Here is a 15,408-nt window from a genome sequence, read left to right as displayed (position 1 = left end):
CACAAGTCCAGTCACTAGGTACAGCCTATACTGTTCCACTGCTGGAAAGGAGAAGAAGCAAGGCATTTGTGGATATGTTTTAAAGCTACTACTTCAAGTATATAATTTCTCATATCAGGCAAATTTGGCCTTGGAATGCGGAATGCAGCAGGGCAAAGACTAATAGAGTTTTGCCAAGAAAATGCACTGGTCATAGCAAACACCCTCTTCCAACAACACAGGAGAAGACTCTACACATGGACATCACCAGATGGTCAACACTGAAATCAGATTGATTATATTCTATGCAGCCAAAGATGGAGAAGCTCTATACAGTCAACAAAAACAAAACCAGGAGCTGACTGTGGCTCAGATCATGAACTCCTTATTACCAAATTCAGACTCAAATTGAAGAAAGTAGGGAAAACCGCTAGACCATTCAGGTATGACCTAAATCAAATCCCTTATGATTATACAGTGAAAGTGAGAAATAGATTTAAGGGCCTAGATCTGATAGATAGAGTGCCTGATGAACTATGGACAGAGGTTTGTGACATTGTGCAGGAGACAGGGATCAAGACCATCCCCATAGAAAAAGAAATGCAAAAAAGCAAAATGGCTGTCTGGGGAGGCCTTACAAATAGCTGTGAAGAGAAGAGAGGCGAAAAGCAAAGGAGAAAAGGAAAGATATAGGCATCTAAATGCAGAGTTCCAAAGAACAGCAAAAAGAGATAAGAAAGCCTTCTTCAGCGATCAATGCAAAGAAATAGAGGCAAACAACAGAATGGGAAAGACTAGAGATCTCTTCAAGAAAATTAGAAATACCAAGGGAACATTTCATGCAAAGATGGGCTCGATAAAGGACAGAAATGGTATGGACCTAACAGAAGCAGAAGATATTAAGAAGAGGTGGCAAGAATACACAGAAGAACTGTACGAAAAAGATCTTCACGACCCAGATAGTCATGATGATGTGATCACTAATCTAGAACCAGACATCTTGGAATGTGAAGTCAAGTGGGCCTTAGAAAGCATCACTATGAACAAAGCCGGTAGAGGTGATGGAATTCCAGTTGAGCTGTTTCAAATCCTGAGGGATGATGCTGTGAAAGTGCTGCACTCAATATGCCAGCAAATTTGGAAAACTCAGCAGTGGCCACAGGACTGGAAAAGGTCAGTTTTCATTCCAATCCCAAAGAAAGGCAATGCCAAAGAATGCTCAAACTACCGCACAATTGCACTCATCTCACACACTAGTAAAGTAATGCTCAAAATTCTCCAAGCCAGGCTTCAGCAATACGTGAACCGTGAACTCCCTGATGTTCAAGCTGGTTTTAGAAAAGGCAGAGGAACCAGAGATCAAATTGCCAACATCTGTTGGATCATGGAAAAAGCAAGAGAGTTCCAGAAAAACATCTATTTCTGCTTTATTGACTATGCCAAAGCCTTTGACTGTGTGGAAAATTCTGAGAGAGATGGGAATACCAGACCACCTGACCTGCCTCTTGAGAAATCTGTATGCAGGTCAGGAAGCAACAGTTAGAACTGGACATGGAACAACAGACTGGTTCCAAATAGGAAAAGGAGTACGTCAAGGCTGTATATTGTCACCCTGCTTATTTAACTTATATGCAGAATATATCATGAGAAACGCTGGACTGGAAGAAACACAAGCTGGAATCAAGATTGCCGGGAGAAATATCAATCACCTCAGATATGCAGATGACACCACCCTTATGGCAGAAAGTGAAGAGGAGCTAAAAAGCCTCTTGATGAAAGTGAAAGAGGAGAGCGAAAAAGTTGGCCTAAAGCTCAACATTCAGAAAACGAAGATCATGGCATCCGGTCCCATCACTTCATGGCAAATAGATGGGGAACCAGTGGAAACAGTGTCAGACTTTATTTTTCTGGGCTCCAAAATCACTGCAGATGGTGACTGCAGCCATGAAATTAAAAGATGCTTACTCCTTGGAAGGAAAGTTATGACCAACCCAGATAGCATATTCAAAAGCAGAGACATTACTTTGCCGACTAAGGTCCGTCTAGTCAAGGCTAGGGTTTTTCCTGTGGTCATGTATGGATGTGAGAGTTGGATTGTGAAGAAGGCTGAGCGCCGAAGAATTGATGCGTTTGAACTGTGGTGTTGGAGAAGACTCTTGAGAGTCCCTTGGACTGCAAGGAGATCCAACCAGTCCACTCTGAAGGAGATCAGCCCTGGGATTTCTTTGGAAGTAATGATGCTAAAGCTGAAACTCCAGTACTTTGGCCACCTCATGCAAAGAGTTCACTCATTGGAAAAGACTCTGATGCTGGGAGGGATTGGGGGCAGGAGGAGAAGGGGACGACAGAGGATGAGATGGCTGGATGGCATCATGGACTCGATGGATGTGAGTCTGAGTGAACTCCGGGAGATGGTGATGAACAGGGAGGCCTGGTGTGCTGCGATTCATGGGGTTGCAAAGAGTCGGACACGACTGAGCGACTGAACTGAACTGATAAAGCAAATAAAACTTGTTGAGGGGATAGGGTATGATGAGGTACACAATTATATGGGGCGGTCAGGAAAGGTTTTCCAAAGGAGATGGGGCACAGCTGTATGAAAATCCAAGGGGAGAGGATTCCAGGCAGTGTGAACAGCCTGTGCAAAGGCCCTGAGACAGCCCTGACAAGTTTGAGCCAGAGAAGGGGGCCAGTGTGGCTGGCAGCACAGGCAAGGATGAGATCCCTGCCGCAAGGGAGGAGAGGGTGCCAGGGCCAGACTGAGCGAGAGAGGAGTTTGGGTGTTATTCCAGAGAGGGCAAGAGGGCTTGGTGCAAAGCACGGCTGTAACCTGAGTCATGCTGGGCTATGTGCATATTGAACGAATAAACTTAATTTGTTAGAACAGTTCTAGATTCATAGAAAAATTTTAGTAGATAGAATGAGTTCCCAAGCTTTCCATCTTCCCTAGATGCAATTTCCCCCAGTATGAACATCTTGCATTAATGACGTACATTTGTTACAATTGTTGGACCAATTTTGCTACATTATTGTTAACTGAGGCCTATTGTTTACATTAGGGTTCATCCTTTGCCTCGCATAGTTTATGGGTTTGGACAAATGTACACTGTCACCTACCCACCATTAAGGTATCATACAGAATAGTTTTCTGCCCTAAAAATCCCATGGGCTCTGCATAGTCATCCCTTCCTACCCCCACCCCTGGCCACCACTGGTCCTTTTACTAGTTCCGTAGTTTTGCCTTTTCCTGAATGTCACAGAGTTGGAATCATAGAGCCTGCAGCGTTTTTCAGATTGCTTCTTTCACTTAGGAATATGCACTTAAATTTTCTCCACGTCTTATCCTGGCTTGATAGCGCGTTTCTTTTTATTACTGAATAATATTCAACTGTGTGCATGTACCCCAGTTTGTTTATCCCTGTTGATTTAAGATGGAAAAGTAAAGAGAACAGTGTAGCAGAATGTGGGAATTTCACAATTTCCAGTGCAGAGGCAACTAAGTTCCATCTGGATCCTGCAGTGTTTGAAATTTCCCTCTGGCTGCTGTGTACAGAGCTTGTGATGGGACAGGGTCAGGCTGGTGGGGGCGGTGGAGCAATGAGGTGCCAGGCTGACACAGGGGCCGTGGGAGTATAAGGAAGAGAGTGGATTTGGGGTATCTGGGAAAGAAAGTGACCAAGACAAGCTGATTCGTAGGTTTGGAGTACATTTTAAGGTTAATATTTCAGATTTTGACAATTTGCAGAAACAGAGCTTGAAGTCAGTTGATTTTCTTTTTCTTTTTTTTTATTGTGTTAAAATATATACTTAACATAAAAATTACCATTTTAACCATTTTAAGTGTGCAGTTCAGTGATATTAATACATTCATATTGTTGTGCAGCTATCACCACCATCAATCCTCATAACTCATTTCATCTTATAAATCTGAAACTCTATACCTATTAAAACTCAACATTCAAAAACCTATGGCATCCAGTCCCATCACTTCATAGCAAATAGATGGGGATACAATGGAAACAGTGACAGACTTAATTTTCTTGGGCTCCAAAATCACTGCAGATGGTGACTGCAGCCATGAAATTAAAAGACACTTGCTCCTTGAAAGAAAAGGTATGACCAACCTACACAGCACATTAAAAAAGAGACATTACTTTGCCGATAAAGGTCCATCTAGTCAAAGCTATGTTTTTGCAGTAGTTGTGTATGCATGTGAGGGTTGGACCATAAAAAAAGCTGAGCACCAAAGAATTGATGCTTTTAAACTGTGGTGTTGGAGAAGACTCTTGAGAGTCCCTTGGACTGCAAGGAGATCCAGCCAGTCCATCTTAAAGGAAATCAGTCCTAAATATTCATTGGAAGGACTGATGCTGAAGCTGAAGCTCCAATACTTTGGCCACCTGATGCGAAGAACTGACTCACTGGAAAAGGCCCTGATGCTGAGAAAGATTGAAGGCAGGAGGAGAAGGGGACGATAGAGGACGAGATGGTTGAATGGCATCACCGACTTGATGGACAGGAGTTTTGAGCAAGCTCCGGAAGTTGGTGATGGACAGGCAAGGGTGGCGTGCTGCAGCCCATGGGGTCGCAAACAGTCAGACTCAACTGAGTAACTGAACTGATACCTATTAAATGCTAACCCCCCATTCTCACCTCCCCCCAGACCCTGGAAGCCCCATCCTGCTTTCTGCCTCTGATTCTGGCTACTCTAAGTGCCTCATAGAAATGAAATCATACAGTACCTGCTTTTTTGTGATTGGCTTATCCCACTCAGCATCACGTCCCCAGTGTCCATCCATATTTTAGCATTTTTCAGAATTTCTTTCCTTTTCAAGGCTGAATAATGTTCTAATGTATGGATATACTGATGTTGGCAGGTGAGAGGACCTCAGTCCTCATCTTCTTTGGAGAAAGAATTCCACAAAGAGAGTTTGTGAAGCAGGCGCAGTTCATTGGAGCCACAGTATGTGCAAAGAGAACAAAGAAGCAGTTTATTTAGAGCAGAATCTAAGCAGAAATACACCCCCAGAGAAGGATGCGGGCATCCTCCTTGATGGGAAGTGTGCCAGAGAAGTGATTTAAGTCACCTACATGGGGGTAGTTTTTCTGGGTTTTTGTTTTCCTCTGGCCAGTCACACTTCATTTCCCACACCTGTCCTGACCCAGGACCCTTCCCGATGTGCACATGAGTCTTTTAACCACATTGGATTCCAGTGAGGGGGTCTCTGGAAGCCTGACGGAGCAGAGGTTATGGGTTAGTGCCGCCTCCCTTTATGACCCCCTAGGAGCTGTTTCATGCATGCGCAGCTAGGGAGGACTTCCTAACCTCAAGAATGAGAGATGTGATCATCTTATCTTTTTACTCCAGCAGGGCTCAGCTCCTACCATTGACTTTTTTCCTTGAAATGTCAGGGGAAAACAAGCTCCAATGTACTAAATTTGACAGACTGCAACTGCTCAGCCCAGGGGCCCATCTGCATCCTACCTCAATACCACATTTTCTTGTTCATTTATCTGTCAGTGGACACTGGGTTGCTTTTATAGTTTGGCTGTGGGGAATAATACTGCTAGGAGCATGGGTGTGCAGATATCTCCTGGGGACCCTGCTTTCATTTCTTCGGGATGTATACCCAGAAGTGAAATTGCCGGATCATATGATAATTCTGGGGCTTCTCTGGTGGCTCAGTGGTAAAAAAAACTACTTACCAGTGCAGGAGACACCAGTTTGATCCCTGGGTCAGGAAGATTCCCTGGAGAAGGAAATGGCAACCCACTCCAGTATCCTTGCCTAGAGGAGGAGTCTGGTGGGCTGCAGTCCATGGGGTCGCAAAAGAAGCAAACATCCCACAGTGACTTGACGACAACAACAACATGATAATTCTATGTTCCGTTTTATTTTAGGATTCACCATATTGTTTTCCACAGTGGCTGTACCATTTTCCATTCCCACCAGCAGTGAGCAAGGGTTCCAGTTTCCCTGCATCCTCACCAGGGCTTGCTGTCTTCTGTTGTTTTGTTTTTGTTTGATAGTAGCCATCCTGATGGGTGTGAAGTAGGGGAACCACTTGATTTTGAAGACGATAGATTACTCTTTCATCTTAAGTTGGGGCATTTCCCTTGCTGACAGTTCTGCTGTTTGTCCCTCTTGGCTCCCTGGTTTCCATCCGGTGGTTCTTCTGAGTTCATTTTTTTCATTCATTCATCCCCCAGCCCTGTCATCTCCCATTCAGGGTGCACTAGCAACAGCTGGGGAGAAGGCAATGGCACCCCACTCCAGTACTCTTGCCTGGAAAATCCCATGGGCAGAGGAGCCTGGTAGGCTGCAGTCCATGGGGTCACTAAGAGTCTGACATGACTGAGCGACTTCACTTTCAGTTTTCACTTTCATGCATTGGAGAAGGAAATGGCAACCCACTCCAGTGTTCTTGCCTGGAGAATCCCAGGGACAGCGGAGCCTGGTGGGCTGCCGTCTATGGGGTCGCACAGAGTCGGACACGACTGAAGCGACTTAGCAGCAGCAGCAGCAGCAACAGCTGGGCTGGGGGATGGGGCAAACAAGGGACAGGCTGCAGAGATAAGGGTAAACACAGAGGGAGGGCCTGGGAGTCTAGAAGCAGCCAGCTCATCCAAGAGTAGAGGTGCTAAGTGCTAGTGGAAGTGCTGGGAGGCTTCCTCTGAGAAGACACCCCTGGGTTGAACATTGAGAAGACTTCTCAGCGAATACTGAGAGGACAACAAGTAAGACTTCATCCTGTAAAGAAAGGAAGTAGGATCACTCTGCGTTCAGGACCTGGGTAACTGAGTGACTGAATGGGTTTGTGGGATGTTTTCAGCTGCAAACAATATAAAAATGACTGAAAAAGGAATTCTGTACATCAGTGCACACCGCAGAGCTGAGGAGTCTCCAGGACTGGCCAGCCTGGCAGCCTGACAATGCACTTGGGCCCCTGGTTCTTCCCCTTGGTCCCTGTGGACTTCCTCAGCACAGTGGCTGCTCTCCTTGTGGTAGCAAAATGGCTGCAGCTGCTCCGGGCCTCACCTCATGTGCCCATTCCAAAGCCATTTGCAGACCTGGGGACTGGAATGCTCATGGCTGTGGCTGACTAGGGCTACAGAGGAGCCCGAGTGTCCAGGGTACCTGGTTGCTGGTTTTTCCCTGGGATCTCTCAGCAAAACTGGGGATCTCTTGGGGAATGGTTATGGAGGAGCAACAAGGAGGGTCTTTCACACATGGTGCTGGTGGGGGGGACTTGACAGGCTCAGGAAAAGGTGCTTCCCAAGTGGGAGGGAGTTAACAGGGAAAATAGGCTGTATCATCAGGCCCTGCTGGGTGCCCACACACTTCCATCAGGTGCTCTCACAACAGGGCAGACTGGGCCCTGGTGTCTTACAGAGAAGGAAGCAGAGTCTTGGGTGATGTGGGGAGTGTACCACAGTCCCTCAAGGGGCACATGGGAAGTGACTTTGTTTTGGGACAGCCCACGCTGTGGCTCTCTCAGCCTGTACTCCATCCTGTTTCAGGCTCACGGCCTTTGTCCTAAAGTCCTTCGCCCAGGCTCGCAGCTTCATCTTCATCGACCCTCTGGAGCTGGAAGCCGCCAAGGACTGGATTGTCCAGCAGCAGCAGGCAGACGGCTCCTTCCCGGCAGTGGGCAGGATTCTGAACAAGGACATTCAGGTCAGCAGCCTCTCAGCCTCCTCCGGGAGCCCTGGCCTTGTTCCGCTTGCTCCCCTGGTTTGTCTGCAGCCAGTGGGGTTGGGAGGCTGTCCTCTCTGGTTGAGGTGAGACCCGCAAACCCTCTTACAGGGTGGGATCCACGGCTCAGTCCCCCTGACAGCCTACGTGGTGGCCGCACTCTTGGAAGTGGACCCAGCCTCGGAGGTAAGTGCAGGGGCCTGGGAGATGCTGGGCTGGAGGAGCGAGCGAGCAGTTTCCCCTTGCCAGCCAGGCTGGCCGTCTTCAGCTTCTCTTTCTTCCTTGCTGTCCTCCTTCTGTTCATTAATGGGACATTTTCATGCTTTCCAGTGGCCACAGTTCCTGTGACCTTACCACTTCTTGTGACCTAAGCAGATGCATGAGAGATTCTGGCGGTAGTCATGAGGGGCATGCGTGTGCTCCTGAGTTCGAGCCTTCCCAGGACTGTCCATAGCCCCCAGCCCCCATTTGGAGCATCATTTGAGGCTCAACCATTATCCTGGACAGTGACCTGTGGGCTGGCTTTAGGAAGCCTGATACAAAATGTTGGATGGGACTTCCCTGGCGGTCCTGTAGTTAAAGACTCCATGCTCCCAATGCAGGGTCTTGGGTTTGATCCTTGGTTGGGAACTAAGATCCCACATGTCGTGCAGTGCAGCAAAAAAAAAAAAATTTTTTTTTAATGTAACTTATGAATGCTTCGGGGGAGAAAGGTCTAGAACCTTTGGGGACAGTTAGTACTGGACCCAGCAGGGCTTAGATGTCCCAAGGAACTCCAGGGTTATTGTCACTTCTGTGAGGCTGTCCCAGGTGGGAGTGGCATGTCCCCTGCAGAGGGAGCTCCCAGGATAGACAGATCTCAGCCGCCAGGTGAGGGATTCCACCATTCCTCACATCTGTGCCAATTCTAAAACCTCTGATGATGAATTATGATTTGTGGCGCTTCTCAGATTTTTCCACTTCACAGTGCAGATTTGTAACTGCTGTGTTGAGAGTTTGCTGTGACCTAAGACCCTCCATGTCCCACACACTTTGCCCAGAGGGCCCCTCACTTGCCATGTTAAGAGGTTGAATTGGGTTGCCCAAAACCCCAACCCCCAAGTCAGCTCAGGGTGCTGTCACAAAATACCACAGACCAGGGGCTTAAACAACAGACCTTTATTTAAAAAAAATTTTTTTTATTAGCGTGTAGTTGCCTTACAGTGCTGTGTTAGTTTCTACTGAACAGCAAGTGAATCAGCTATACAGATACATATGCTCGCATGCTAAGCTGCTTCAGTTGTGTCTGACTCTTTGCGACCCCATGGACTGTGGGCCGCCAGGCTCCTCTGTCCATAGGATTCTCCAGGCAAGAATACTGGAGTGGGTTGCCATGCCCTCCTCCAGGGGATCTTCGTGACTAAGGGATCGAACCCAGGTCTCCTGCATTGGCAGGTGGGTTCTTTACCACTAGCACCACCTGGGAAACCCACATGTACATGTATCCCCTCTTTTTGGAATTTCCTTCCCATTTAGGTCACCAGAGCACTGAGTAGAGTTCCCTATGCTATATAGTAGGTTCTCATTAGTTATGTTTTATACACAATGGTGTGTATATGTCAATCCCAGCCTCCCAGTTCATCCCCCCTTTTCCCCTGGGTGTCCATTTGTTTGCTCTCTACACTGTTTCTGCTTTGCAAAGAGGTTCATCTGCACCATTTTTCTAGACTCCACATATATCTGTTAACATACAGTATTTGCTTTTGTCTTTCTGACTTACCCCGCTTTGTGTGACAGTCTCTAGGTAAATCCACGTGTCTGCAAATGGCACACTTTTGTTCCTTTTTAAGGCTGAGTGATATTCCATTGTATATATGTACCACATCTCCTTTACCCATTCCTCTATAAGTGGACATTTAGGTTGCTTCTGTGTCCTAGAAGACACTCATTTCCAATGGTTCTAGAGTCTGGAAAGTCCAAGGTCGGTGTTCTGGTTGCTTCAGTCTTTTTTTTTTTTTTCAGTTCAGTTGTTAATGAGGGGTCTCTTCCTGACTTGTAGTCAGTCATCTTCTCTCTGTGTCTTCATGTGGCCTTTTCTTGATGTACGACCATGAAGAGAGGTGGGATGGGGCTGAGGGGAGAGAAGGAGAGACAGAGAAGCTCCACTCTGTTGGTCTCATCTAAATCTAATAATCTCCCAAAGCGCCGGCCTGTCCCCCGTTACCCCCTGCCCCAACCATTGGGGGTTAAGGCTTCAAGATACAAATCTGTGAAGGGGAGCTACAGATCCAGCCCCAAGACTCCAGAATGTGACTGTATTTGCAGACAAGGCCTTTATAGAGGTAGTCATGTTAAAACACGGACTTTAGGGTGGGTACTCATCCAATATGACTGGCATCCTGGGAAAAGTAGGACATTAGGGCATAGAGAAGGAAGATGCTGTGAAGATATAGGGAGAAGATGGCCAGGAGAGAGGCCTGCAGCAGATCTGCTGCTCATGGCCCTCAGAAGGAACCGACCTTGCCAACACATTGATCTCAGACTTCTGACCTCCAGATCCACAAGACAAGAAATGTCTACTTTAAAAACAAACAAACAAACAAACAAACAGTATTTACTTATTTATTTGGCTGCACTGGGTCTTAGTTTGTGGCACACAGGATCTTCAGTCCTCTTTGGAGCCTTTGGGATCTTTAATTGCTGCATACAGACTCTTAGTTGCAGCATGTGGGACCTAGTTCCCTGACCAGGGATCAAACCCAAGCCCCCTGCCTTGGGAACGTGGAGTCTTAGCCACTGGACCACCAGGGAAGTCCTTAAATTCATGAATGTTTTGACTCACTCATTTTTCCATTTAACCTATATTACTGGGCAGCTTCTCTGAACTAAGGCCATCACTGGACAATGAACTTGGTTCCTGTCCTCTAGCTGCTCATGCTGTGGGGCAGGAGCATGATCAGGGCTGGTGGGCTTCTCGGAGGAGGTGACAATTGAGGTGAGGCTTGGAGGATGAGGTGGGCCTGAGCTGGGAGGTCTTAGAAGCCAGCCTGATGATCGTGTGGTATGGGGCAGGGCAGCCAGGGCTCTCCCTGCTTCCTCCTGAGTGTCTCTGAGTTGAATGGTGGTGCTCAGACTCCATTTGGAAAAAGTTGGCACCAACATATTAATAAACGAAAGGGAATGGGGTTTTGAAAGCCAGGGCTGTAGGCAGTCATGCACCAGAAGTATACAAAGTGAGGGGCTGCAAGCCATCCAATGGTTTCCCCAGGCATGCCCCTGGGACTTTCGGGAGGGTGGTCTGCACAGTGAAGGCTGAGCAGCCTCCCAGGGCTCCACTTCCCACCCCACTCTCACCCCACCCTGCAGGAGGAGAGGGGTGCCATTACCAAAGCCAGACACTTCCTGGAGTCCAGTGCATCCCTGGTTACGGACCCCTACAGCAGTGCCCTGACTGCCTACGCGCTGACCCTGCTCCGCAGCCCTGCAGCCCCCGCTGCTCTGCGCAAACTGCGCAGCCTGGCCATCACCCAGGGTAGGTGCCCTTGCCCTCCACCCCAGCAGACACAGTGTGGGGCCAGCCCAGCAGGCCCCAGGAAGCAGCTCGTGGACACGTGCTTGAAACTAAGGAGGCGTCCTTGGCTCACTCTGTTTTGTTTACACATTTATTGTTGTTGTTTAGTTGCTAAGTCGTGTCTGACTCTTTTGCTAACCCATGGGCTGTAGCCCACCAGGCTCCTCTGTCCAGGGGACTTCCCAGGCAAGAATACTGGAGTGGCTTACCATTTCCTTCTCCAGGGGTCTTCCCCACACAGAGGTTGAACCTGCATCTCTGGCGTTGGGAGGCAGATTCTTTACCACTGTGCCACCAGGGAAGGCCTTGTGTGTGTTGGTCGCTCAGTCGTGTCCGACTCCTTGCTACCTCATGGACTGTATCCCGCCAGGCTCCTCTGTCCATGGGATTCTCCAGGCAGACATGCCGGAGTGGGTTGCCTTTCTCTTCTCCAGGGGATCTTCTTGACCCAGGGATCAAACTGGGTCTCCTGCGTTGCAGACTGATTCTTTATCGTCTGAACTACCAGGGAAGCCCTTACTCATTTATTACTCATTCATTATCGCATTTACTAGTGACTTCATTTGATAAGGTGGCTTGAGCCTGAGCATCATTTTCTCCCTAACGAAACAGAGGATACTACCTCAGTCCCCACTGGGGAGAAGAGTGCTCAGGGATCCCTGGTAGAAGATCCCCCAGGCTTCCTAGAAACCATCCTCAGGCAGAGTGCTGGAAGGCAGGGGAGGGCTGCAGCCGGACCCCACCTTGCCCCCCATTGCTGGGTGAGCCTCAGAAAGCCTCTTCCATCTGGTGGTGTCCATCTCCTCAACTACAAAATGATTCCCCATTGTGTTTGGGGAGCCCCAGTCACCAAGCTGTGACTTCTTGGAATGTCTCCAAAATCAGTCCCCTCCCCCTGCCCCCTGGCCTTCCCCAGCAGCTGCACTGGGATCAAGCTTCCATTCACCTTCTCTGCTTAAGAAGAAGAAGAAAATTACTTAAAAAGCAAAATTCTAAAACCACCCAGTTGAATGATGGTGTCAATTTAGGACTCAATGCTCAAGATCTGAGGCCGGGAAGGCTGATTTTTCTGTGTTTTGAGGGCTTTTTAGACCTCACATGAGCTTAGAATCCTTGGTGTCTTTGGAAATAAGGAGTAACTTACTGGGCCCCAAGGGAGGATAACCCCAGGCCTGCATCAGGGCCCCAGCCAGAAGGGAGACCATTGATTAAGGAAGTCTGCCAGGGATGCAGAAGAGTAGCCATTGATTAGTGATGTCTGTTGGGGGTTCAGAAAAGCAGCCATGGATAGGTAATGTCTGCCAGGGCTTCCCCGGTGGGCTCAGTGGTAAAGTATCTGCCTGTAGTGCCAGAGATGCAGGGGATGTGGATTCAATCCCTGGGTCAGGAAGATCCCCTGGAGGGAGAGCATGGCAACCCATGCCAATGTTCTTGCCTGGAGAATCCCATCGACAGAGGAGGCTGGCAGGCCGCAGTCCCTGGAGTCGCAAAGAGTCGGACCCAACTGAAGTGAGTGGGCAGCAGCAACAACCAGGGGTGCGGGAGGGGCTGGATTTGACCCTGTAGTTGCAGATCTGAGATGCAGCCCCAAGGCCCTTCCTGTCTCCGCCATCTTTCCCTGGTGCCCTGTTCCACTGGGGTCCAGCCTTGATCTGTTCTGGCCTTGCAGATGGGGTGACCCACTGGAGCTTGACGGGTTCCCGGGATGTGGACAAGGATGCGTTCCTAAGCTTCAGTGATGGGGTCTATCAGACAGGTACTGGCCACCCCACCCCCAGTGCCTGCTTTGGGCACTGGGTCCTGGGTCCCAGCCAGCCCCTTCCATTGCAGTGGTCTCGGCCGAGGTGGAAATGACAGCTTATGCCCTGCTGACCTACACCCTTCTGGGAGACGTGGCCACCGCCTTGCCCGTCGTGAAGTGGCTGTCCCAGCAGCGGAATGCCCTCGGGGGCTTCTCTTCTACTCAGGTGCTCCAGGCAGAGCCAAAGGGAGGGGCTCAGGTCTGGGTGGCCAAGGCTTGGGACTCAGAGCCCTCTAGGAAGTTACCCGGTGCTTCTAGTCTTAGGACGGCTCCTTACCTGCACCTCTGGGAGCATGAAGTCCAAGAGAGGATGGGAGGACGGGGCTGAGGGATGGATGCGGCAGGCTCTGGGATAGGGACCAGCCCCTCCTTCTGTGGGGATGCCCCCCAGCTGCCTGGGGTCCCCAGTTCTGTGGATGTCTACACCAGAACTGCTGTCCGTTCCAGCCACATGAGTCCCTGGCCTCAGTGAGGGTCCATGGGACCCCCAGTTTGGGCCAGGCCTCTGGCACAGGGTGGAGGCACCTCCTGGGGCTGACTTAGGTCTCCGGCTCTGTCCCCAGGACACCTGTGTGGCTCTGCAGGCCTTGGCAGAGTATGCCATCTTGTCCTATGCGGGTGGCGTCAACCTCACCGTCTCCCTGGCCTCCACCAACTTGGACTACCAGGAGACCTTCGAGCTGCATAGGGGCAACCAGAAGCTTCTGCAGATGGCCGCAGTGCGTGTTCCTAGGACCAGGGTTGGGGGGCAGGGCAGCAAGAGTGGCCCCTCCTAGCTGCCTGTCTGTCCGTGTGTGTCTGCAGGTGGGCGGAGGGGAACCGTAGCATCTTCTCTCCCCAGATCCCCAGCCTCCCCACGGGGCTGTTTGTGAGCGCCAAGGGTGAAGGCTGCTGTCTGATGCAGGTGAGGCTTCGGGGAAAGGGAAGTGCTCCCAGGGGATGCTGGAGGGCTCAGTACCCAGCCAGGCTGGGTGGGGTGGCTGTGTGTGAGAACCACCCTGAGACAGCCTGTCAGCCCCCTGAGATGTCATCCTCTCTGGAGAAGGAAATGGCAACCCACTCCAGTATTCTTGCCTGGAGGATCCCATGGACAGAGGAGCCTGGCGGGCTAGCAAAAGAGTCGGACACGACGTAGCAACTAAACCACACCCACCACTGCCCATCAGAACCCAAGGTAGAGGGCAGTGCGTCCCCCTGCGTGAAACTGCATCTGATTCTCATTTTGGTGGTCTCTGACCCTGAGCAGAGCCCCCTCCTCCACCCTCCACGGTGGGACTTGCCTGGTGGCACACGGTTATTCTCCCAGCCAGGTCTGAATGCAGATGTCCAGCCCGGACTCAGCCTGGCCCTCCCTGAGGCCCCTTAGTCAGCAGGCTCAGGATTTAGTTGTGTTCTGGGCGGGGCAGACTGGTCTCCTGAGCTTTGGCCAGTGGTCAGAGGGAAAGTCAGCCAGGAGACCCCTGTAGCCTCAACTTCTCCATCTGAAAAATGGAGCCCAGACAACACAGTAGTTAAAAGGAGAAGGAGTCCGGTATGCAGACACACCTGGGCTTGAGACATGGAAGAATGGGATGATGGTTGTACCTACACCGTCAGGATTAAAGGGAACGATGACCGTGCCCAGGACTGTCACCAGTATCACTGACCTCATGGTTCTAGCTGTCCCCCACCTTCTCCTGCCCCTGTCTTTCCCCTCTCCACCCCTACGGCCCCTAACCCTCTGTCCTCCCCCATCCCCCAGATTGATGTCACCTACAATGTGCCTGACCCGGTGGCCAAGCCATCCTTCCAGCTGCTTGTGAACCTCCAGGAGCCTGAGGCTGAGCAGCAGCGACCCCCCTCACCTGCCTCCTCAGCTGATGATGATGACCCAGCAGCTGACCAGCATCACCAGGAGTACCAGGTGACCCTGGAGGTGTGCACCAGGTAAGGCCTCCTGCCCCGCTGGCTGGCACCCCTGCCTGAGTGATGATCTGTAGAGTGATGCTGTCAGCTAGGAACATCTGGGGGACTTACCTGGCCCCATAGATGTTTCCCCGACTAGAGCCAAAGTTGCGGCTGACCAGCCCCCGTGGTCCTTATTCTGATTACAAGACACACCGCAGCAACAACCATCAGGAAGCTATGAAGGACAAGATTCCTTACTCACAGGTCCTGAAGGGGTACTTGACTCTCCTGGGAGTCACACGGGGAGGTCATCGGTAGAGAGAGAGAGAAGTCGTGGACCGGCGGTTCTACCTTTATTGAAATCTGAGGGGAGGGGTGTGCCTAAGGTTTTGTGGATTCACTCTTTATTGGTGAGTTTAAAATATAAGAACGGTAATTGGGTTGCAGGAAGGGGAAGGCAGGGCGACCCAAGCAGTCAGTTACTTAAATAACCCA

The 15,408-nt window shown here is 50.1% G+C and overlaps 1 protein-coding gene across 1 annotated transcript in view; it reads left to right on the top strand.

Annotated features, from left to right (window-relative positions):
* The window catches only part of CPAMD8 (C3 and PZP like alpha-2-macroglobulin domain containing 8), a 96,833-nt gene that overhangs the window by 76,241 nt on the left and 5,184 nt on the right, over positions 1-15,408 (top strand). Inside the window, exons 28-35 of the mRNA XM_040241671.1 lie at positions 7,501-7,657; positions 7,787-7,861; positions 11,021-11,186; positions 12,895-12,981; positions 13,056-13,192; positions 13,590-13,745; positions 13,868-13,930; positions 14,768-14,952. Coding sequence (XP_040097605.1) covers positions 7,501-7,657; positions 7,787-7,861; positions 11,021-11,186; positions 12,895-12,981; positions 13,056-13,192; positions 13,590-13,745; positions 13,868-13,930; positions 14,768-14,952 — 1,026 coding nt within the window. The remainder of the gene's footprint in view (positions 1-7,500; positions 7,658-7,786; positions 7,862-11,020; positions 11,187-12,894; positions 12,982-13,055; positions 13,193-13,589; positions 13,746-13,867; positions 13,931-14,767; positions 14,953-15,408) is intronic.

Source organism: Oryx dammah, unplaced genomic scaffold (assembly GCF_014754425.2).
Source record: "Oryx dammah isolate SB20612 unplaced genomic scaffold, SCBI_Odam_1.1 HiC_scaffold_5, whole genome shotgun sequence".
NCBI lineage: Eukaryota > Metazoa > Chordata > Mammalia > Artiodactyla > Bovidae > Oryx > Oryx dammah.
Note: the sequence above shows the minus strand (reverse complement) of the source record. Positions and strands in the feature narration are given on the sequence as shown.